Source organism: Aythya marila (assembly GCF_965140915.1).
Source record: "Aythya marila genome assembly, chromosome: 23".
Taxonomy (NCBI): domain Eukaryota; kingdom Metazoa; phylum Chordata; class Aves; order Anseriformes; family Anatidae; genus Aythya; species Aythya marila.
In genome coordinates this window covers 5,875,876-5,901,531 of record NC_139064.1, presented here as the reverse complement: position 1 = coordinate 5,901,531, position 25,656 = coordinate 5,875,876, and the positions used below count along the sequence as shown (strand labels likewise).

General features: G+C 41.8%; 1 protein-coding gene across 1 annotated transcript in view; it reads left to right on the top strand.

The window, feature by feature from the left end:
- BARX2 (BARX homeobox 2) overlaps positions 1-25,025 on the top strand; it is a 35,064-nt gene extending 10,039 nt beyond the window's left edge. The window contains exons 2-4 of the mRNA XM_082777956.1: positions 19,976-20,273; positions 23,271-23,355; positions 24,596-25,025. Coding sequence (XP_082634082.1) covers positions 19,976-20,273; positions 23,271-23,355; positions 24,596-24,847 — 635 coding nt within the window. The 3' untranslated portion in view covers positions 24,848-25,025. The remainder of the gene's footprint in view (positions 1-19,975; positions 20,274-23,270; positions 23,356-24,595) is intronic.
- Positions 25,026-25,656: the final 631 nt, after the last annotated feature.

The window sequence follows — 25,656 nt, the reverse complement described above, 5'->3', positions numbered from 1 at the left end:
AATTTGTAAATACATATGCTTTTTTTTTTTTTTTTTTTTTTTTTTTTTTTTTTTTTTCCTGTGATATTCAGAGCAACAACCTTATGATGACCTTAAAATGTGTTTGGATGTGCGCATTCAGGTCTTATCTTGTAAATTCTTAAACATGCCAGTGGTTTTTATTCGTGTAGTTAGTTGGCTGATTTCAACAGGACTACTCATGCAAGGAAGGACTTGAACTAGAAATGTTTGTATTTGCTCTATAACTCAGATAATCTTTCTAGTCATTCTGTGGATTTTTCTTTCAAAACAAGGGAGAGTTTTCAATGTAAGTCATCTTTAAACATTTGCTCACTGTTTGGCTCTGGATATTTCTGCTAATGATTATCTTACAAGTTGCAGGATAGTTAATGGCTAGTTTTCTACCTGATACTTTTTTTTTTAAACTAGGATTTAACCCATGGAAGTTAGATTTCACCTGAAGTAAACTTTAATAGGCATCTTCAGAACAAGCGTTGAAGCAAGAACAGGTCCCCGTAGCTTTGTGTGTGCAGGTGCCTGCTGCCACATCTAGTATCCAGCTGCCTACATGCATACGTTAAAAACCAAAACACTGTTGTGTAAGCACACAAGGGTTGAAGCCTTAATAAAAGCATCTCCTCTTTTACAAGACAGAGAAACGCGTGTGATGTGTTTGTGGTTACTTAAACAGGGTATTCTGTGACAGGTTAATCTGTCATCTTTGAAGCAAAATTAGCAGCGGTGGTACTTCTTACGGTAAGTACTCGCCTGCAGCACGTATCACGGGCACATAATTGCATTGCACTGTACGTATTTAGGAGGGCCTAGTGCTTGGGCTCAATTTTACTCTTGCAGCTCAAATACGAAAAAGAAGAAAAATAAGAACAAATCCCCCTGAAGCAGAAAACAAGTAATGTAATAACTGATACAATATGATGGTGAAAAGTCTGAACCAAATGTTTTTGTGTAGTGTTTTTTGGCCACAAAATGTTTGCATGTGTTTGTGAACACATTTGGTTTTGCCCTTCTGTCTGTTTTCTTCAAAACCTTCTCTTGACAGCTATGGTAGTAGTTCATTTTGTTCCTCTGGTGACTAAATAGTGGAGGAGCTGATATTTGAAGTTTTCTGTAACAGCAGAGGGCAATACCAGGCAGTTCAGATCTCTGCTGTCTGCTCTTTGTTGTGCTCTTTCGCTTTCTGTAAGCAAATTTGTTTTAGGTTATTCGATGGTAGTGAGATTCTCCACTGAGGGACAGGAAACCATGCCAAAAGCTAGAAGGGTTGGTTTTACCTTGTTGCAATAAATTACAGAGCAATCATAAATGATGGGAAGGCGTTTGATGAAGTGGGTGAGGAACAATTGATGTATTATTTTAGTTAAAATGACTTAGAGCCCAATCCAACTCCCACTGAAGTCAATTAAATTGTAGTTGGATCAGGGCCCACATGAGTCAAATTCAATTATGCCTTAACTGTAAACATTTAGAAGCACATTATATTAAAGTAGTTTAAAGCTTAGATTTTGTGAACAGTTTGAGTTTTAATGTGATCCTAGACTGGTAGCTTTTTATTTGTGTGGCTCTAATGAAACCCTTTTTCTTGTGGCTGAGACAGAGACCTCTGCGACGGTGCCCGACAGTGCCTGACCACTCCAGCACCTCTCTGTTGTGAAGAGATGTCACCGTAGTTGATACTGTAGATATATTTCTGTCCATCAGAGACAAGTTGGTTAGCATTTACATGAGAAGAGACAGCAAAGATGATTGAGAAGAGATTTTTAGAAATTGGGGTTGTTTTTATTCCTAATTGTCTGGATTTAGAGAGCTTACTTGTGCAAGTATTAGCTCATAAGCTGCTGAAATGTCTGCATGATCTAATCTCAAAACTGGAGTGGCTATGGAGATTCGTCTTTGTCTCAGCAGAACAAACTACAGCATCCAAAATATTATTTAAAAAGAGAACATAATAAAAAGATGGATTTATAAATACGTTCAAGTTTAACAACATATGGTGTTTTCAGAAACACGGGGAGATCATCTTTTAAATTGTGACTCTTTTAGAGAATGTTTTTGTGTTTTATGAATTCAGGGTTGATCCTTCTCATTCTGTCCTTAGAATTTCTCCCCATCAGCTCTTTTCCAGAAGGGTGAAGGTGTCTCCCTGCTGTTTGGAGCAGCTCAGAGCCGGCAGGTATAGGGTTTCCTGGCTTGCAGCTGTCCGACCCAGCCAAGCAGGCTATCTCTGGACGTTTTAGCACCACATCCCAAGTGCCATCACTAAAGATCTGTCAGAAGCTTTGGACATTGCGAACTGTGTATACAAGAGGGGATAGCTGTTCAATGGGGTCATTAACTAGAGGGAACTAAATTTGTCCCCGCAGTTAAACGATCTCCCAGTTAATGCCAAGTGTTGAAAGGACTTCTGCAGGGTTTGAAGTTGGTCTGTTTCATTTTCTGTCTTTGTTAAACAGCTGTGTTTCAAACGAATGGTAGGGCCTGATCCTTGTTTTAACTAAGGACACAACATTGCTCTGGCTCTGTGAAAGTCTTTGTGGTGGATAGAAATGCTGTATGTTTGCAGAGCAGCTAAAGGACAGAAAATGGGACATAGGTGTGGGATGTTTCTACCATCCCATGGGTAAATATTATGCTGTGACTGGTGCTTCCCCTGCACAGTAACAAGCAGCCTCGGGGACAAGTGAAGCAGATGATTACCTGCTCTGCAGAGGCACTGCCACGGTTCCTATTCCTGGCAAAGCTGCTGGGAGACCTTGGGGTACCTGCATAGGATCATTGGGGGGATCATCTACTTGCTGGCACAGTTGCTTTGGCTTTTTCTGGTGTAGGATGGGAGAGGCTGTGCGTTAGCAAGCGCATTTCAGGCAAGGCTGTTTGGGAGTGAAACTTCTGGATTTCCTTCTACTTCTCCCCCATACCTTCTTCTAGTCTTTCCTTTTCCAGTATTACATTTAGATTACATTCAGAATACATCATACAAGTGGATAATGCTAAAGGAATGGATCTGGGTTTGTTCTGAATCACTTGAGACTTCTCTTAATATTTGGTTTGGTTTTTGTAACAAAGCTCTTCCACTGCAATTAGTGGTGGAAATAAAAGAGATCCACGCGACTGCATGCACAGCTAGCATAGAGGTCTCTTCAGAGCTGTTTAGTTGGCTAAATAGGCTTGTTTTTTAGTGTGGTAAACTTAGTTTGGCAAATTATTTCATTTTCTTTTATGCTGTTGTAGCTTTCATGGTTATTTCACCTTTTCATATACTCTTCTGTTTTACATGCTTTTCTTTTAATACCAGGATCAACTAATAGCTTCCATTAACATTTTCCAAAGAGCTTACAACTATGAAATAGGTATTTCCCTTCAAATAAGAGTAGAAGGTGATACCCAACTGGTAGTGTTAATGGGGGTGAGGAGGTAAAACCACTGTAAACTTTAATGTACAACTCTTATGGCACATACTTCGCTTAAAGAAAAATACTGCCTGTTTTCTTCCCCACGAGTAAACAAAGATGCTACCATGAAAGCAGTGTAGAAAACTAGATAGCTGTAGTTGAATAGCTGTGGCTTTAACATACTTGCAAAAAAGCCTGATTCTCCTTTTGACTTTGTCACTGATTTGTGATCCATGCCTTATTTTCTCCCTTCTTAATATGAGCACAATTAGACATGTCACAACCTGTAAAAATGCATTAAAATCAGTTGACAGCTATTTAAATTCTGAGCATTACTATTATGTATTCACAGATATTGACTGCTTAGTACAGCTTAGGCGTGATTCGTTTGACTCATATTAACTCACCAGTGATCTGAACTTTGATATCTTTATAGCTTTTTGAAATGTTTATAATGTTTTTACCTGGTGATTGTATTTCTCTACCTCCAAGTATATGCCTGCAAAATAAAAATGTTACTTTACTGTAGTAAATTACAGGGTACTGAAAACGCTGCCATTCATTGCAGTGTCTTGATAGCAACTTTGGTTGAAGAAAGACATTTCCTTTAGGGGGAAATATCTTGAGAAAACTGGTATTTCTTAGGAAGCTGCACTGGTGCAGATTTTCTGAGTACCTTTGCAATGTTTGGCACTTCTTGCTGATTTACCAGGACATATCTCAATTACTTTGAAACCAGTCATGCCTACAAGGTATTCACTGAGCAATTTCTACAGATGAAGTTACAGTGAAGTAGTTGCTATTGCCTGTTGCTGCTTTGTTAATTAAAGGAAAAATCTAGCCAGAAGAAACTACGTGTTCATGCCCAGTACCTGGCACAAAGCTTTAGCGTGGTTTAAAATACAGGGCATTTTTTTTAATTTGTTGTCTCAGGATGATTGTTTTCCCCAAAGCCAATCACAGGTCATTTGCCTCTAGTAATTGATACCAACATTGGACAAAATTGCTCAGTTTATGACAAAATTTCTTTAAGTGTGTGAAAAGTTATTGCTCTGGTTGAACTGGGGTCATTTTGCACACTGAGAGCAAATTCAAATTCATCCCTTGTCTAGTTTCTCTCCACAAGAATTTTCTTCTTTCAGATGTCTCACTTTTTACAATGATCAGTGAATAGCGAGGCTTACGTCTTTTAAACTGTGATGTTCAAATGTTGCTTTTCTTAGTACCTCTTGATTTACCCCATCCCCATGTTATTTACTCCTTGAAGTCAGTGGAAGTTTTGGGTGTGTAGGAAAAGAAAAGGAATTGCATAAGACTGTAAATATATGACCGTTTTCTGCTGAGCATTCATTTAGCTGTCAGCTTGAGACATGCTGTTGTGAGCAGGGATAACCAAATGTATTTGATTTTGCAAAGCCCAGGGAATATCAGAGACCTTTGCAGCTCAATGGCTTGGCCAACTTTACTCAACTTTGTACCTCATTCACAGTGTGAAGCCAGTTAAATGCTTATCTTTCCTACTACATACAAGAAAATGGTAGCTCATTACACACTTGTGCAAAATATTATAAAATCTTTTGCTAAGAAATGCAAGAGAAGCCCAAAGTAATATGGACAGTAGGGATTGCAACATTGACATGTATACATATAACCGTGTTCTTTGTGAGGATTAACTAAGCACAAAAAAAAAATCTGTATTTTTTTTTCCCTCCAGAGAGATGTCTGTAGGAGGGAAGAGGCTTCCATGCAAATCACATTTAGATGTTAAGACAAAGTTGCATTTATTACTTTGCAAGGATTTCAAATAATTTATTAGTAGTTTTTATCCATCCATTGACCCTTTTGATTTTTTTTTAAATTCTGTCCATGTTCAGCAGTGCTTTCTGACATGTTCTCTCACTGAGCTCTTTCTTGCTGTCTCCCCTCAGCACAAACTGCTTCTGATAATGTTTGAGTTCAAGTCGAACTTTCGAACCCATGACGTCAAGTTGGTTTGGAATTAGGCAAAACCAGTTTGCCCATCCCTCGTTGTAAAAGGGTTAATCCTCTAAACTATTGAGAGACAAGGGCAGGGAATTATGAAAGGAGCCCCTGTTTTATAAGCATTTGTATTGCCAGTGCTTGAATACTTATAATAAGTAGGTTACTTCGGTGATTAATGACTACATTTTACATGCTGACGATGGATGATATGTCTTATTGTAGAAGCCATTATTTTTTTATTTGGTCTCTTTACCAAAGCAGTACTGGAAATGAGACATTAACATCTTGGTGGGAGTATGTTTTCTTCTCAACAATTTAATGAAAAGTGACCCACAGAGAGGAAAAATAATTGAAATAATGCTTTTTCTTTTTTTTTTTTTCCTCTCCATAATGTGTGCAAAGATACACCAGGTGAATTGTAGATGGATTTGTTCTAATGCAGTACTTTTCATTTTCATTAGAGATTCTCATTTTGTTTCCTCCAAGCTGGAAAGGAGTAGAAATGTGGTGTCAGTCTGAAGTTTTATGAATGTAGAAGGGACATGTTATTTAGCTGTCTTAAATTCAGTCTTTTTTGACTCATTTTAGAACAAAGCACTAAAACCAAAATAGTTTGAGATCTTTAGCTAATTTGAGCTAATTCTTATATCAGATTAAAAAGTTTCTGATTTTGCCTTAGTATTAGTTGCATGTGGGTTTTTTTTTGTTTTTAACTACTTTGATATTTTGTGTGTTTAAATGAGGTGGTGGTGGAGTATTTGTGGTGGTCTGAATATACTGGCTAGGCGCGGGAAATCATTTTAGTAAGCCAGCTGTATGCATTCAACGTTGCATCCATTTAACTTAAAGGTTTCGTTTCTACAGAATGATTTAATAAAGAAAGGAAGAAGAAGACTTAAAATAGCACTCCTGAATTTACTGGAGAGTTTGGAGACAGTAAAATTGGTGTCAATGACCAAGCAAGTCTTTCTAAAGCTCTACATAAACTGAAACACCTTAGCTCTGGCTCCCTGGCAGATCCTCCAGGATGGAAACAGACTAGCTGCAGGTATGGCATTGATACTTTGATGAGGAAAAAAAGACCGGCATGATTTTAATTACTTAGAATTGAAGAGCTTTCTTATGTCATTCACCAAACAAATATTAAAGGCTCATTTAGCAGTCAGAAATTAAGACCCGCTGGAACTATTATGGCATGGCTGGGCAAAGCACAACAGAGTAGTGTGATGGATTAGTAGAGCTGGCTGTCTTTTGTGATAAAGCAGTGCACCTCAAGAATTGTCTAAGTTCTCTGGGTGGAATATCTAATAAAGCTACAGGTGGGATATGGCCACCATTTCATAGCTTAGTGAGAACACTAGCAATGTGAAGACTCTTACCCCATATACAGGAAGAGCATGGGAATACTAAATGTCAGATGAGTTTCACCCCAGTCACATAAAGGAGTCTGACACTGGTAGTATTTGAGAAACATCAGAAATAAATTTCCTGCAAACTTTTTTTCCTTAGATTATTACTATATAAAAATCTGCAGCCACATCTGATCTTTGCCAGAATTTTGTTCTTGGTTCAAAATAACTTTATTTAAAAAAATAATAATGAAATTTATTATTTTGGTTTGAAAAACCATGAACCGCATGTATACCTGTTGTTGGAGGAGTTCCTGTGGAAACATTGCTGGTTGCACAACAATAGGATACATGCATTGCTTCATTATTAACATATATATTAATGGTACATTAAGGAATTTCATAATCATATGACACAAAGTTCTCAGTGCAGTGCTCATGCAATCTATGCAGTCTATTAATGGGAAATGTGTTTAGCAAGGTGTGAGATAATAACACCTCTGCCTCCTCTTTGTGGCTTCCGTTTGAGTACTTTCCAGACCATATAACAGCCTTGTGTGGTAGATGATATCTTTGTTTTCCATGTGGGGAAGACAGAATTCCAGTGAGATTTGGGGATCTGGTTGAGATTGTACATTAAGACTCTGTCAGGAATGGAAATGCTATGTCAGTGTTCCCCTTCCCCAAAATCTACACCTAATTGATCAAAACTTGATTATTCTTGCCCTTTATGAGTCAAGTGAGAGTTAGTAAAGTCAGTGGGAATGACATGATATTCCCATTATCCCGGAGTTGATGCTAGTACTGGTGGGGATTGTACGCCCACATACACATGTGGAGGGAAGAAAGGGCTGCATTGTCCTTTGCTTATTGACTTTTCTGATTGGTGTTTAAATGAGATTATAGAGTCACAGACGTACCTGTGGAACGTGGTGATGCTGCATTCCACAGTGACAAGTGCCGTAGGAAAATCAGAGGTAAACAGATGTGCTGATGAAAACCAGAGATGGGTGATAACCAGAGCTTTGACTCAAACCCCTCCAAACCTCAGAGTGAGGGAGGGTCTCCCATCTAGATCCCTCCTCAGAGCATTTATAGGGAGTGTTCGTAGTTCTAGGTTGGAGATGTCTGAAACAGATGTCCTTCTAAAGTTTGTGTGCGTAATGTCATTAAAGCTAGCAGAATTGGAGCACCTGTAGAAACCTAATTCGAACTCTTATGATTAATTAGGCCCAGTCTCCACCCTAAGTCTAATCTGCATCTGTCTGGAGATGTGAAAACAGTGTCTCCTTGGCTGACTTCCTATCAGAACAAAAAAAAAAAAAAAAAAACAAACAGCACTGTGATGTCTGGCATGAGTGAAGGATCATATTCTCTGGAGACTGGAACTTTTTAGAGCTCACCAACTGGAATTTCTGGCTCATCCTTCTAACAGCACTGGGGTATAGGCAGCCTGGTACCTGAGACACCTTGTCATCGCTTTTCTGACATGTAAATGGTTACATACAGCCAAAGTGCTTTGCAACTTTGTAAGGTTGACATATTTCTCATGGAACTATTGCTCCGGGTGCATCCATTGTGAGACTGCCTATCCTTGAGACATTTTTTGGCTTGCTTTTTGAGAACTGCAATAGGAGCTAAACCAGTTTGTGTTTCCCTTTCCTACCTGTAAAGGGAAGAAAAACCAAACACCCTGAAATGAATGCGCCGGGTCTGTATGTCAGACTGATTTTTGATTTGGGGGGCTATTCCCATTTGTACAGGCTGTAGATCTGGCACAGACAGTACACCCTAGCATGGGGTGGAAAGGGTCAAAGCGTGGGAGGGACTGAGCTGAAGTTTGGAATCCTGGCAAGGCCCCCTCCAGCATGACACCTCTGTGGTGCTATCAGCAGCTGTGACTTTTGCATCCTCTGCGGGCAGAGCATTTTACACCAAGCAATTGGCTATTTTTCTTTTTGTTTAGTTTCCATATCCCCCCTCCTGACCAAGCCCATAACTGCCTCGTTGGCTCTCCTTGTTCTGTCATCCACCAGCTATACTTTGTGGTGAAAATACATGTGTAATGCTGTCGTCTGACATGCTCTTTCCATGATGTCTGTAGTAGTGAATGCAATTTTCCTTGTCCTCACTCACTCCTGGACCGTAGGGCTGGCTAATCAAATACAGATGTTGAAACGAGTACAGTATCAGTCTGCCTGGAGTCTGAGGGAGTAACCGCTGAGAGCATCCTGCCTCCCCATGTCCATTTTGGACAGGTAGAGGCAGTGATGAAGCCATACAACTGAAGGTTCTTGAAATGACTTCAGCTCATGGCTAGCTTCATGTAATGTAGACAGTCCTATAGAAGTTGCTTCTTTGGGAACTGGAAATTCATCTGTATTCCCTCCTCCATCCATAAAGTGAAAGCTTAGCTGTCCTCGATTGATTATGTTTGGGATAGGATTCAATCCACAGAGTGACCTGAGTGAGCTGCTGTTTGAAGTGAGGGAATAAAAATAGCAATGCCCTGTGCTGCTGGAAGCTTTGACATAGTCTTTGTCAGCTTCTTCAACCCAAAAAATCAGGTTTGAATGAAATCCTTATTTGAAGGTGCTCTGGATTCTGACAGTGAGGTTTCAGGGTTCTTAGAGTAACACTGGGATGAGCATTATATGTAGCTTTATTCCGTCGATATTTCTCCTTTCCACTAGCCACAAGAGCTGGGTTAAGATTGCTGATCTAACTCAAACACAAAGGATGGACAGGTTGAACACAGCTTGCTTGTGTATCATTTGCATGCATCTAAATTGCATTGTTTGTGCAGCTGTTCAGCCAAATCGTCCACGGAGTTTATTTTTGTGCATAGAAGCACAGAGATGAGTTTTCTCTCTGTTAAGGCAGATGCAAGATCAAAGAAACATATATGCAGCTCAGTAACACCAACCTCTCTGCTAAATGTGTCCTGATGGGGGCAAGATTATTAATAGGGTGATCCTTGAGATAAGCCATGATTATGAGAGGCAAAGGCTTTGCCAAGAAGTGACAGGTCTCTTTCAGGTTAACGCTGGTACTTGCTCAAGTCCCCCTTTCATTTCAGTGTGGAGGAAAAGAGGAGGGGTCTGTGTGTGGTTTTTAAACACAGATCTACTGTTCTCCTGAGAAGAAAAAAACATTTTCCAAAAGATCAGTCAGACAAAATTTAAGCACTCTGGTGTTTAGAAACAATTGAACTTTCTTTCTTCCCATGTGTCACTCACCAGAGTGTTTTAGAGGCTCGAAGCAGGAAGAGGTGGTGATATTTATGGCAAGCTTTGTGCTGGAGCTCACACAAGGGTGGGCTTGAGAAACCTGAAGAGTGCTTTTGTGTTCTTGGCTAGTCAGCTGACCAAGGCCAGTGTTTGCTTATGGACGTTGTGATAATAATTAACAGAGCAGGAAGTAAAGGACTGATTGATTTATGCATGCATGGCATTATGCATTTGAACTTGGACAGAAACTCTGAAATCCTGAGAGAAGGCAGATTTATTTATCAAATGTGTAAGAACATAAGAATGGTCCTAATGTGTCAGACCAAAGTCCGTATTGACTAGTATGTTGGACAGTGTCCAGTAAGAGATACTTAGGGAGCAGTATGAAGAGCATAACATGACTTATCCTTCCATTAAACTGTACCCTCTCAGCTCCGATGATCTGTTTCTAGACCTAAATCCAAGTGTTGCTCCCTACCCAGTGAGACCATCTGTACGGAGTTCTGGATTTGGCCTCCTACACCTCTCCCTGGTGTCCCGAGGTGTCTAGTCATCTGGCTGTCATCAGCAAAGACAGAAACTTGTTGCGGCTTCAGCTTAGCCACCCTGAGAGTTGGGTCGCCCTGGTGCTGTGTTTCTCTTCCACCCCTGAGACCAGAAACTGCCTATAAATTCATTCTTCTAGCTATTTGATTCTGTAATCTTTTGGCTACCTTGCTTATTAAATCCGGGTCCAGCGAGTGATGAGCTCTAGAGTTGAGTCTTATGCTGCATAATGGAGGAAAATCTTGGCTGAAGTATTCAACATGATTTAGTTAAAAAGAAAGGGATTCAAACTGATGTTGGCTTAATGGAGCCAAAGTGTCCCTCGATACAGATATGGTAAATGAGCCGGTGGCTTGTATCCCGGTAACTTTCCTGCACCATCTAAACACTGTGGTTTATGGAGACATGCTTGTGTTTATTTCGCTGGGACTAATGTGGCCTGGTCTTAAAACTCCCTTGGAGTCCAAACAGTAAGGGTCTGGAATGGAGGTTCACAAACAAACCCGCCCGCCACTTGGAGCTGTTTCCAGTTGTGATGGCCTTGAGCCCATATATCCTAAAGGAGATCTGAGGACTGATCTGTTGGGTTCAGAGTACCTCCTGGGTAGGATTTAAACGGATCATCTGGTAAAGATGAGGAATCTCAAACAGAATCACTTCTTGTAGCCTCAGACAATGAGCAGAACCTCTGAGCCATGCCCAGTTTGCCTGAAGAGGATGGATGTGAATTGAGGGGGACTTTGTTCCAAAAGGCAGCCCCTTGTGTGAGGTGGGATAATTCAGAATAGAAAAGTAGTGCATATTTTTCTGATTCACTCTCCACTAATTAAGGCAGAGTGCTATTACATTTGCTACAAAGGACTTCTTGAGCACTGGCCAAAGAGATTCTTTAAATGCTTCTTAAATAAATAAATCCTTTTCCATATAAATTTTCTTCAGTAAGGATATGACAAGGTCTTGGCACACTCCCTTTTGACAGACAACCTGGAAGAAAGGCCACTGGGCACAGGGAGAACAACCTGTAGTACCCAGGTGGTGCTTGTTGTATTTTTTTTGCACTTAAGAAGAAACTCAGCAGCTAAGCCTTGATATCCCAGGATAGCAGGAAACCACAATGGAGTGACTAGCCCCAGGACAGCAGCACAACCAGGTCTTTTGACTCTGGTTCAATGTGCATTCCTATCTCCTCCCTCACCAGTATGGCTCTCAAACAAAGCTGGCTTGTTATTATGGTTATTGCCATCCCAGCCAGAAGTGCTCTGGTGCCACCCTTCAGGGATCTGGCATTGCTGGAGGCATTGGTGCTGCAGGTGAATTTTTGGATTGTGTTTAAGATAGATAATTGCCCCACATCCAGCCCTGTCCAAGGCAGGGTATTACATATGTGCCCATGGCAGCAGGAGAGAGGAAAGTTCTCATTAAGGGAGGTTCTCAGGCTCATCATTTCCTCAAGACCAATTACTTACTGTGTGTACAGTGCCTTAAAGAAGTCAAAAAGCACAATATAAATATCAAATGTCACTATTAAGTAAGGATTAATTATCTTTCTGGTTAATTTTGTGTGTGTGTGTGTGTGTGCAAAGGCCTCCGGCATGCATGCTTCAGATGCATTCAAACATATTAATTACTGTTATTATGTGAAAGTTATACTGAAACATTACGTTGATAAATTGCTAAAGGTGACAGGCTTGAAACAGAAAACCTGTATCTTGCAACTCCAAATGCTCAGGAAATTTTTCTTGTGGTTTTGAAACTGGGCTAAACTCAACTACAGAACCAAGTGCCCCACTGCTTAGGTGAGGGCAGCTGAAGTTTGAGTCCAGCTCTGCTCACCCCTGGATAGCTGGATGGGCAGTTGCACAGTGAGAGATGCATGGTGGAAGAGCAGTTTCTAGTGACAATACATTATATTCAGTATTATATAAGGTAATATTTACAGGCATCAGGGTTTTTGTTTGCAACTGACTTAGATGAAAATACAACCCCTTCCTCTCCACCCCCCCCCCCCCAAAAAAAAACAACCAACCAACCAACAAACAAACAAACAAACAAAACTAATTGAACAGGGAAGTGACTAGGGAAGGCAAAATAAGACTCCAGGAGAATAAGCCTTAATTTTGTCTTGGCTCATCACAGAAGGTGTAGGTTCCAAGAGAATTGTCCTCTAATCAGAGTGCCCTATGAAGGATCTTTTTTGCTTCACTAAAATTAGCTGCACTCTTTTTTTTTCTTCTGTGGACACATGCAGGTGAAATTCTGGCTCCACTGAAGCTGATGGGCGTTTTGCCATGGACATCAATTGGCTCTGGATTTCTCCCTATGGGAGAGAAACCATTAGCTACCAAGCCAACTTTTTGCTGTGTAGCTGAGTTGCATTTAATTTTGGCAAGACTCACAGCCCTTGTCAGACTAATAGGTTTTACTGAATTGAATTGGAAAGAGAATATTGTGTGAGCTGTACCTGCAACCTCTGATGAGGAGCAGTTAGACTTCATTTTGAGGAATCTCACTGAATGCTCTTTTGGAGCACCACCAGTGTCTCTTCACTCGAGCTCTGCACTTAGATTTCAGGGTTGACTGCTCTTTTTCCCCATAGCCTATGTGACACTCATGATTCCCATGGAAATTTTGGCTCTGTGTGCTTGAGCTGAGTTTTGGGACTATTTATGGAAGCTTTCAAAATGTCCCAGAAGTGCCCTTCACCTCTGTTCATAGCAAAGGCTTTGGCTCCTGTTTAGCTACAACTGGTTCCCCATGCAACCAAAGAAAAAGAGCTAGTAGAAAAAAAAAAACTAACAACAACAAAAAACAATCATTTAAACAAACAAAACCAACAAGAACAAATTAAAGCCTGCTCCCCTAGAGCAGTGCTAACTCTGTTAATCAACCAGGCTCTTAGGTGCTGAGATGTTGGAAAAGAATGATGATAAAGAGCATTATCAAGTGTTCCCTGTTCCAGGATTCCTATTTAATACGTAATAGCCACAGAAAGATCTGATTATAGAGCTGAGTTATGGCCCTTTTAAAGGTCAGAGGATTACATCCAAGTTTTCCAGCCATTTCAATATTCAAAGAGGGGCAGGCTCTGTAGGGGTGTCTTTCAGTAAGCCTGGAAAGAATGAGAAGAAAATGAGTCTTCCCTGGTTGATGCAAAGGATTCCTGGCAGGTTATCTACCCATATCTCTCTGGCCAAGGTTGGTTTGATAGGGATGCTAAAAACAGTCAAGTCCAGAAGTAGCTTTTGCATGTTTGAGGTTCAGTTGACTTGAGCAGGGATCATCTTCAGGAAGATGCTGCGGCTATGCCTGAACACCCAGCCCATCAGCAGAGGACACAAGAGGGGTAGTTATGTCTGAAAGACCATCTGTGTCAATGTGTTGCAAGGGCCACACCATACAAATACACCAACTCATGTCTTGGAAGCTGTCAAGCTGTCAACACAGTATTCACAGTCTAATTAGCCCACCTCTTTTAAGGCCATAATTAGCTCAGGTGCAATCATACCCTGGCATGGCTGTGCTGCTTCCCATTCTAAAGATAGCTGAGAGATCTGTGCATAACACCATGCTGCATAGCACGAACATCACCCAGGTCGTTTCTGAACTGGGGGTTTGAGCATTAGTTAATGATGGCACGCCAATGAGGAGGGCACTTAGAAAAGGGCTGTATATTGAGTTATTGAGTGAAGAGGTTGGCAGACCCGGTTATTTTCCTTCCGTCCTCTCCTAACTACTTGTTTCTACCGGAGAATGAATTTGCCCATTATATGCACAGCTCGTTGCTGTTCTTCTGATGGGCAAGAGGTGCTGCAGGTCTGCACAGTGCATGGTGGCTGAGGAAGCAAGCAGAAGCACAGCCCTTGTGCAAGAGCCGTGTTATGTCCCTAGCCAACCTCTGACAGGCTCTAGCAGCCACAAGGCAAAGGAGCCCACTGGGAGCTGAGAAGACATCCTGTGTCCCAGTGCATGCTGTATGTGTTTGGCTGTTGTCTTTGACCACTTGACTTCTGGGCCAAGTTGAATGGCTGGGTCATACCAGGTCTGTGCTCAGCTCTGGCCTGGCTCCATTCCCATGGAAGCTGGTGGCAAAGTCCAGCCAAGATGTGTGGCAGTGGCATGGCTGGCAAATCTGGTTTTGGGAATCTGGTGCAGAAAGCAGATTTAATGCCCTCTCTGCTAAACAAACTGTGTTTGGTTCCGCTTATTCTGAACATTTCTTCTTTTGCCTTCTTTGCTTTGCTCAGGGCTTGCTTTTTCCTTTCAATAGGCTGTTCATTCTTTTGGCAAAATGAAACTCTCCTAAATGAACCCAACTCCTTCTTGGTACCCTTTTGTTTTGACACTTGGGAGACAGCAGATTTATAGACCTTCCTAAGTCGTAAGTTCATTTTCTTTTTTTATTTACCTTTCACTGCAGCCCATTCGGAGTGAGATTTCATTCTGCCTCCGAGCAGGACTGACCTGCCAAGAGGAGCTGATCCATAAATCTTTCCTTCCTTTCCTTCCAAAACAGAATTAGCTGAGTTTGCCTAGGAGGAAAACTGTTCTGCCATTGCCGGCAGTCAAACAGTGCAATTAATTAGTGCTTTCCCTTTTCTCTTTCCTCTAGTCTCTGTCTGCTGCAGTTGAAAATAAGCCAGCGAGAAGGGGGAGGGGAAAAAGGAGAGAAAAAGATTTGTTTGAAACATTTATTTTTAATTAAAACTTTTGCAATGTGATACAGTTCAATGGTGGTGCACCTATTGCATCATATCTCATGGTCATAAGTTTAATCAAAACATCCCAGCAGATGAGTGGAGCTGGCTGCAGGCTGGGCTGATGAAAAGCAATTGTTCACGTATCTAGACTTGGAGCAGGACGGGGAGTCTGGAGCCTTTGCTACTTTACTCCTTGTTTTCATGTGTGGTAAGTGGAAGTTACAGGCTGATACACTGCAGGTTGATGCCTGGGATATTGATTTGTTTGGCCAGTAAAAATTGACTTTCTTGACTGCGACCTTCTGGGGAAAACAGGACACATTCGCTGTCCTTTTTCTTGGTGCTAGTACTGAAAAGCAAAACACGTGAGAAAAAGATCCTTGTGAATATGTCAGATCATGATAAATTTCTAGGACAAATGTCTTGCATGTAATTAGGAAACAGGAGTCCAGGGGTATTCTAGATGGCTTGAGTAAGCCAATTCATTTCAAGGCTGTGTGGTCAGTGCATTGTGCGAGGGTCAGGTCTGTTCTTCACTGTATGGAGGCTGCCAGCATGGCCTGATTTAAATAGCGAAACAAACTGCTTTCAGATCCTTGGAAAACACTCTGCAGATCCAATGTCCTTTTTATTTTTAGCTCTTTATTAGTTTTAGCAACCAAGTGGCCAGATGTTAGCATTATAAAGATGGACAGAAATAAGAGCTTTCTTGATGCTTAAAATTGAGACTAGTTAAATGCTTAAAATAATTACAGCAAAATGGTTGTATAAGCACCATTTCCTCAGTTGTATATGGCATGAAGTATGGATTATACTAATACTTCCCAAGAACTTGGGAACTATTCAGCAACACAGAGAACATGAAACTATCCTAAAATTAAGAACAGGGTAATGAAGAATATTCAAATACATAAAATTAGGAATTTTCTCTGCAAAACCACATAGTAAGACACCATCCTCTTATGAAGAGTGTTAAGAACTCCTGAATCCTAAACCTGTGGTGTTTTCACAGCACTTCACCAGTGCAGCCTCTTGATTGTATCAGTGGGGAATGTTAAAACACTGTGCTGCCAGGGTAGCAAACTAATTCCTCATTTTCTGGCGTATTTGGACTTCTTTTTGGTTTCTAAGGGCAAAAGGACAGTGGGTCAAAAGTGGAAAAGGTACTCAAAGAATGATATGGGAAAGTACACGTTCAGCTGAAACTGTTCTATAAGGCAGGTATGAAAAGGCAGAGTGCTTCATCTCCATTCCTTCCCGTCTTGAGAGACAGAGCATGTCACAACAGTGCTGAGCAGACAAGAGCTGCTTGCCAGCATTTAATTTGTTGAAGATTAGGAAATTATTCCATTCTTACAATACCATGTCAGTCTAGAAATACCTTTGAACTCTGGGGGATGTGAAAATTTAGATCTAGCCTCAGATTTTGTAGTGTTTGGAAGCCAAGACTTTATCAGGGTAAGAACTGTACAGATGGTTTAAGGGGAAATGTATTAATAGTGTACCTCAATACAGTGGACTAACTCAACTTCAGCTGTCTTTGATCTTTGGGGTAACTATATCCAGAACAGGATGCTGAATTTATGCTTTTTTCTTTGTGATCTAGTAGCAATGTAGAGGTTATCTACTTCTGCTTTTTTTTTTTTTTTTTTTTTTTTTCTTTTTACTAACTGCAGGTGGCTGCTAAAACATTGCCCTCTTTCTGACCTCCAGCTTTCCCTACTGAAAGTCTTGAACCCCTGTTTTTTTGCTAAATGCTGTCCTTACTCTCTCATAGCCATCCTGTGCCCTCATCAGGCCAAGGGCAGAAAGCTGAGAAGTCTTGTATATGTATATGACTGAGCTGAACATCAGCTGATGCTTTTATTATTTACAATCACTTCTAAAAGCACCATCTCAACTGTTGGGGTCATGCTATAAGCAAAGGCTTCTCTTATGATCTCAAATGATAAACAAATAAGGCACTCAGTGTCAACAGCCTCACAAATCTGTTCACCACCTGGAGCTCGAAGCAACTCAGCAGTTGCAAACCACTACTTGTCCAGAAGTAGAGCAGCAGTTTCAGAGGTTCTGTAAGTAAATAAGTGTCCTGACGTGGGCACCAAAAATAAGTGTGTGCTGAGCTTTCGCCACATCTCAGTTGCTGGCTGCTGAACAGTTTGGAAAATGTATCCCCTCTTTCAGGTGCTCAACACTTGAACAACCCCAGTGTCATCTGCTTCTCTAATAACCAGCCACTGTTTTACCCTGCAAAAATAGCCACACTGCAACTGCTGATCCTGGAAGGAGGAAAGTGGTTATCTTATGATCGTCATCCTGATCTTACCTAATTACTAGAAAATTAGTCTGAAGCCGATGTCAAGCTCTGGGACCATCACAGCTAGTCTCCCTCACCCCAAGCAGTCCTGCATGCTGCTATCATGCATACAGGAAAGCAAATATCCCTGATTGCTCTGATACCAGATACCTTTTGCTGACCTCGCTTGAAGAGAGTCCTGTGTAAAAGTGTTATTCTCTATAGGATTTTTCACTTGGAACCTTGCAGCAGTTTCTGGGTTCTGGTGATTTCTTACTCCTCAGAAATCTTGTGGTTTGTAGAGAACCCTGCTGGAAGCACACTAGGGTACAAGTATCAATTTTTTGCCAAAAACCACCCATGTGCAGGGGCAGGAATGGTGTTTCAGGCTGTGTGATAAGGCTCAGGGAATGAACCTGTAGGGGAGCAGGAGCTGCGTTCATTAGGTGGTTTGAACCGAGACCCTCTGGCTGCCTAGAGCATGCCGTAAGGCTAGACGCCCTCCTTTATGCCATGTAAGCTTGAGCACCAGTTGAGGTTACTCTTTCAGGCCAGTTTGGCTGAAACAGAGGAAGAAGTCTATTCCAGTGGTGTGTTGGCATTGCCTTTCCTGTCCCACAGTGGCCTGTCCCAGCAGGTACTGGCTGGGAGGATATAAACTGTGGGAGTAGGATCTGCTGTACCTTCTGCATAGCTGGCTGGTGTCCGAGGGTGCAGAATTAGTGGCATAAGGCAAAGGACAGCTCTCTCCTGATTTATGCTCTTTGAACTGCCACTGAGATGGTAAATCAAGGCAGAATTTCTGCCATTTCACTTGGTGGTAGTAGATCTGCACACAGGCGTCAGCTGAGGGAAAAAAAATCCACAGAGAGAAAACATAGATACACTTTACACAAGCAATTGTTGGCTAAGCAATTCTCATCTCTCATGTACTTCCTGGGTGGTTTAGGTGGAATAACTTACATTTAATGGAAATATTTTGATTTGTGGTGTTGCAAAGGTGTGGAGGAGAAAAGCAAGGCTTAATTTGTATGCAGACTGCTGTGATTTACACTGTATTGACAAAAATTTTCCAAGCTCACTTTGTAAGCGGCTGAATTTTCCATGTGACTGAAGTGGTTGTGGGGAGAAGTGCCAATCAACAAGCTGCAGAATTCTTTATGTACCCTCTGCACGGCTGTTTACTTGATACCTGATGTATGACCCCACAACCCTTCATGCTGGGGATGAGAGTAAGGAATATAGGTCATCAGCAGGCCAGGCTGGTAACACCTTTCCTTTACTGGTGATGAGTTACTCACCAAAATAGACTCATTGAGGCCTATAGATCATTATGTTCATTAGTGTTGATTCATATTAAGAGTTTCACAATCGGGTGTGTTGGTGTAATACGTTCCTTTCCACAGTACCATTTATCTTAAGGATCTCAGAATACTTTATGTACATTAAGCTTTAATCCATGTTTTACCACCAGCAATGTAAGAAGGATTGTTTCCATTTTGCAGATGAGGTAAACTGAGGTACCGAGCAAGAAAGTGACTTGCCCAAGACTGCAGGTTGTTTGCAAAGTTGTATACAGAGCCATCTTGCACATGAATGCACATTTCCCGTACGTGGCCATATTTCACTGCCCAGAGATTTAAAGAAACATTTGATTTCCTGGGGCTAAGGCTGAGGAGAAATCTGTCTATAGCTGTAAATTCAGGCGACCTGAAGTGAATCAGAACTTCCTGTAGTGTCTGGGAGTGTTTAAATTTGCCATCCCAGACTGGCTCTGGCCTGAAAGGATTGGAGCAGAGCTGCTGATTTACTTCTAGGGCTGGTATCCACCAGTTGGTGTAAGATGTAGAAGTACGAGTCAGTGAGGAAATCTGCCTCTTATCTATCTAGCCTCATCTGCCTGAATGGTCAGTGGGGTCAATATGGAAAACGGAGGATAGAAGTGTGATTCACCTGACTTCTTGAGTTACCCGATAGAGAACTAGATGAAATTGTCTGTTGCATATAAAGGAGGCTAGGTAACTATCTCAAATGAACCCTGTCCTAGTGTCCGTAGAGAAGCAGATTTGCATGAGTGGGGACAGATTTTGTCTTGTTTGCTCTGAGTTAGTTTCTTGGGGTACTTAAATGGATGACTTCAACAATGTGTGTTCTAATAGCGCCTGAAAAAAAAAAAAAAAAAGGAAAAAGAAAAAAAAAAAAAAGACAATGAAAATAGACACTCTATGCTAAGGAAAATGAAATGCACATCAAGAGACTAGAATGCCAGCCCAAGAAGGCTAAACATAATGTGGAAGAGCAAACAGGTCCGGAGAGAGGAATTGACTTGGTTGTGGTCATTTAATAGCTGAATGGCAGAGCCAGGGAAGGTGTTCCCCTCTCCCTGTTCTCTCCAATGCTCTTATTTCTTAACCACATTGCCACTCAACTCGCCCTTATCCACGTCTTCTTTTTTCCCTGCCAGGGTCCCCTTCTCTGAGGGCATATCCTCTCATCTCCGTTATCACCAGGCAGCCGTCCGTGGTCCCTCACCTCGTTCCAGCTGCCACCAGCTCCCGTGTGCTGCCTGCCCAGGCCTCCTCAGGGACTGCAAGTTCAGAGACCCCAGCCAGCGAGACCCATGCCAGCAGTGAGTCGGAGGCAGAGCAGCCCACACCTCGGTTAAAAAAGCCACGCCGGAGTAGGACCATCTTCACAGAGCTCCAGCTAATGGGCTTGGAGAAGAAATTCCAGAAGCAGAAGTATCTGTCTACCCCTGACAGGTAGGAGTTTGCTGGGCTGGGCAGTGAAATACAAGCTGCCCATCACAGATCAGACTATGCACCTATGCACTATGCACCACCTCCTAGAGTCATTTTGCCGTGCAGGAAGCTCTTGTCTTCATCTAGGAAACATTCTGGTTCACTGCTTTATCTCAACAGTGCATCTGAATGCTCAGTGTCACCTTTGAGTGTTTTTTCCTTTTCAGGGACAATGCTGACAGTGACTGATCTGAAAGACAGCCAGATCACACCTTGTATTCATCTGTAGCTCACTTCTATTCCTTTTAGATATGGGGACAACCAGGCAGGGTAGAAACTAGCTGAAGGCCTGTGAGTGGCTATAAATACTGCTTAGAAAGGAGCAGGAAAATACTGCTTCCTAAACTAGGAAAAGGAAGGGGAGCAAAAGGGCTACTGCAGCCCTGCTCAGCTGTTCTCATTCCCATACCAGATGCTCCCTGGCTGCAGTGTGCTGCCTTCTAGCTCCACAGAGATGCCTCTGCTGTTGGCCAAGAACATGGGCAGGTGACCAGATTCAATTTCAAGGCTAACTTTTCCTGGGATCAAAGGTGACATGGATAGGCTGTATCAATGGAAATGTCACATGCTGATAAATGTGCTTGCTAGCAGGCACTCAGAGATGCACAAGAAACAGAGCAAAAGCTCTCCCTTTCCTGTTCTTGCTAGACCCTTGGAAAAAAATGCAGCCTGATTTCCTCCTGGGATCCAATGGCCGTGTCTCTATGGAGGCTGGGAGATTGCCTGTTGCTTCAGCTGGCTGCTGAACTAGCTTTCCTCTAGTAAACCTGGTTAGCAGTTCAGTGAGGAGTTAGTGGCCTGTCCATCAGGGAAATAGAGCCAGGGATGCATACGTTAGAAGGCTGCCTTGCTTCTGTCCCGAGTTCTTAGGGACTGCTTGGTAACAAATGGATGAACTAAAATAAGGAAAGGTTCTATCTAGGTTCTATCTATTTTAAAGACCTTGGACACTACTCAGCAAACTTAAATTACAGGAAAAAGATTTTGTCCAATTCCTATTAAGTTTGTAAACCTAGAGAGAGTTTGAAAGGTTGACCAGGCCTTGAGCTCCACAGATGGCAGAATTCCAATATTTAAATTGGTTTTGAAGTCAGCATTCTCTACTTTTACTGTCTGTCACCAAGCCAAGGATCACAGCTAGACCAAATTTCATGGACAAGACTGTAATGTCTTGTACAGCTTCAGAGTTCCTAATGCTCCTGTATTGACTCCTCACAGCTTCACATAAGCAGATTGTTGACACCATTGCTGAAGCACTCAGGGCTGGTAAATTTAATTAATAGTATGACTGTTCCTTGGTTTTGTATGTGCTTGAGGCTGATGAGCAATTCCTGTCCCTGTACCGCTTCCCCCTCTTGGTTTGTTTCCTTGGGTTTCTAGGCAATGCTGGTTACAATGATGTGTGTGGCAAGAGGTGGTAACTGGCTGCAGGTAATCAAAGTGTGATAAGACATGTGCACTGTGGCAAGAGTTAGTCAAGCAGTGTTTCTCTGTGAACTCATGGCTGGAAACGTGATGGTGAAGCAATGGATTGTGCTCTGTGTTGAGTCCTGCAGCTTTTGGCCTGGGTGCAACATTGTACTGCTTGGATGACAACTGGACCACCTGGTTTATTAGTAGTAAAGGAGTGCAGTATGAGGGGATAATGCCTCTGCTAGATTCTGCTACTCACACAACAGTGGTGGCATTTTTAAGTCAATGCAGACACTCTGTAGTGGCATGGGCAATAAGTCAATTTTGCAGACACCCTATAGTGGCATGGGCAGCAGGCAAACCAAACCTGTAGGGAATCTAAAGGGGGGAAAAGAATGAAGCTAGGAGTATGTGTGTGAGCAGAGAGCTGGTGTGGGGTACAGAGGTGTTTATAAATACAAAAGTGTGTCTGACTGCCCCAGGAACCCAGCTGAAATAAAAGTTGTATTATGAAAAACTTGGCCTTGAACCACCAGTGTGTTTCCCCATGCAAAGGTGGGGAAATATTTGCCAAAAAAGCTCACATAATCCAGAACACCTTGGAATGTGACTCTGTTTGAGCTGTCCCACCTGCAGGACTTGCGTGACGCTGGGGCACTTGCCCAGCGTTGCTGAGGATTTCTAACTCCATCCGTTGTGCAACGCCATTACAACACTGCCAGATGCATGCTACTATCACCTGTGGGGAAGGATAAAGAGTTAGTCTGAGCTGTATTTGCTTCATATCCTGAGTTTTAATATAGAAATAATGAATGGTTTCAAATGAACTTGCACAGGTTGGAGATTTGCAGAGGATGAATCAGGATTATGGGCTGTCTGCCACATATACCCTTAAGCTAAACACGCAAATAATAAATTCATTTATATGCCTAAATTGCCTATAATAGCAGAATGCATAAGAAATTAATAGATTTAGATGTACTACTACTCCATGAGAAATGAAAAAGTATCATTATCCCCATTATGTGGGTAGTGAAGATGAAATACGATATAAGGAGCAACGCTTTCAAAGGCAGACTGATGCCGAGTGTCTTTCTTCTTACGTGTTTGCTTCAGACACCATAGACCTGTTTTTCAGGGATGCTGTGTACCAGTAGCTTCATGCACAAATGTGGTGTCAGCAGTCAGAGTACCACAGTCATGTGTTTCAAAAAGGGCAGAAAAACCTCTGATATTTGTAGGTTTGCTTATTCCTTCGTGGTGATGGAGGAGAAAAGAGAACAAATGAGAGAGCTCATTTCTCAAATTAGTGCTGCAAACACCTGAATAGTCTTGCTTCTTTTGTAAGAGCCAGCTATCTTTTTACCCAAACGTGGTTTACCACTTTTGTCTGACTTTTTTTCAAACAACAGATTGAAGGAACAAATAGCAGTATTTTCTGGCAGTCCTCCTGTTATATGCATTTACTGTTGGATTGGCTGTCCCTGGCATCTGGGCTCTTCTCGTCCTCTGTCAACTCATTTCAACGTCTGTCTTGTTTTCCAGGCTCGATTTAGCCCAGTCATTGGGGCTGACTCAGCTCCAGGTGAAGACATGGTACCAGAACCGCAGGATGAAGTGGAAGAAAATGGTAAGTGGTTCATTACCATTTCTCCATAGTCCTTAAAAATGCTTTTAAAAGAATGGATTCTGAAGCTGAGTATAGTGTCAGTGATTTGTCTCTATTTATACCAAATTTTATTTATTCTTGTTGATTTTTTTTAGAAATACACTTTTAAAAAAAACAACAAAACTCACACTACAGCATATGTGGTGGGCTAGATGTACAACAGGCAGTAAGAAGAATATGAAGCCAAGATATGAAAGAAAATAAAACAGCAGAGAAAAGAACCAAAGTATCTACCTCTCCATTTTTGGTGTTCTTGTGATCTTAACACTTGTGGGATTGGTTATCCATGTAGACCAAAAAGATGATATTGCTCAGTGGAAGCCAATTCAGTTTTAAGCACTAATGTTACTAATTCTTGCTTTTCATACCTTCCTTTCACCTCTTGTACTTCCAGCTTCATGGCCCTTTTCCAATTAAAGTGCTTCTAGAAAGGGCAGCTATCCATAAATCCTGCTGGGAACAGATGCTGTGAATTTTCCAGTGGAGATGTTTATGTATTCCCACCCAGCAGAGGAGATTCAGTTCTGCACTGCATCAGAACTGAATTTTTGAGTGTATGTGAGAGCTGCAGAAGTTACTGCCACTTGAAACAAATTTGGGAATAGTTTGGATTCAGATCCTTGGCTGAAAGTGTCTTGAGGCTGCAGCATGTGAGGGGAAATGGAATTAAATACAAGAGCAGACCTATTCTGATGACTCCCTGCCTTTACACAGGTTAGATGGATGTCACATCTTTTAATGCAGGAGTTACAAAAATAATAATATTAATAATAAAGACTATTTCAGAAGTCAAAGTGGAACTAGCAAGAGAATAGGCAGCCAGCAGAAATCCTGGCTAAAGTGTGACTGTTCTTACTTGGGCTCTGATTAAAGCAAATACTCGAAAAAAGGAAGTGAATTGTGCATATTATCTTTCTGTATGTAATCTTGAGGACTCTGTGCTTAGATTGCTTTTGGGCCTGCTGTAGGAACTGGCTTAGACAGCTCCAGAGTTCTAGGTGTCCTTACTGGTATATTTTGCATCTAGTTGAGGTAATGAGTGAACTCACTCCATGAATACAAGGAATTTCTATGAAGCTGCAATAGTAATCAAACCATGGATCCACTCTAAAGTCAAAGCTGAATTTCATCCTACCCTCTAAAGGATGTCTCACAGCAGTGATGTTCAGATTGATCCTGACTGTTAATCTCTTTGCTCCAGGTGTTGAAAGGTGGGCAGGAAGCTCCAACGAAGCCCAAAGGCCGTCCAAAGAAAAACTCCATTCCCACTTCAGAGGAAATCGAAGCAGAAGAGAAAATGAACAGCCAGGCTCAGAGTCAGGAGCTGGAGGGATCTCAAGCCCCTGAGGAACCTAAAGTGACAGAGGAGAAGCCAGAAGGCTCTTCAGAGACAGAGAAGTCTCCAGAACATATACCAGCACCCTCCTCAGAGGAGGCTACGCCATTAAGTTAAAAGGGAAAGAACGAAGGGAAAGGGGGGATAAAAAGAGAAAAGAAAAACCAAAACCAAATATATATATATGTGTGTATATATATATATATTTAAATATGTATGTAATTGTGTGTGTGTACATATATATATAAATATATATATATGTAGACCTTGTGTATAAGTCGAAAGATTTGTCACTTTGTGCCTTTGGGAATCAGCCATCATGGGCCACAGTGGAACAAAGACATCCTGTGTGAGTGGTGATGACCTGTCTCTCTGGTGGCGTGTGTATGCCTTCCCACAGATAGTGACGGAGTTCCAGAGAAACTGGACGTATTTCCAGAGAAATCGCATCTAGAAACCTGAGACAGCTCCTGGCAAATAGTGGAGAAGGCCAGGGCTCCTTTCCTGCTGCGGGAGGCAAATGTGTAGTGATATGACTGTTGGAGGGTTCAGTGTGTTCGCTTGGCTTTATCCTTGCCTTTTAGTAGTGCAAATGGACAGAGGACTTGGTCTGGTCTCAGACCAGGGACAGCTAAGAAATGGGAGCCATGGTAGCACCATTTCATCATGTAACCAGCACTTATTTCTGTTAGGGATGGGCCCAACTTCAACATTTTCTGGAAAGAATTCAGACCCATGGGTTTGTTTTGGCTCTGTATAAAGAGCAAAGCTTCTGAAGAGAGATTGATACCCAGGTCAGTGTTCAGATTTCATATCTCTTGGTTATTTGGGTGCTGTGTCTGTGAATTTGCAGTGATCCAGGATAAAACTTCGAATGAGATGAGGATTTGGATTTGAGTCTGCTCCAAATGCTTTGGGATGCTTGG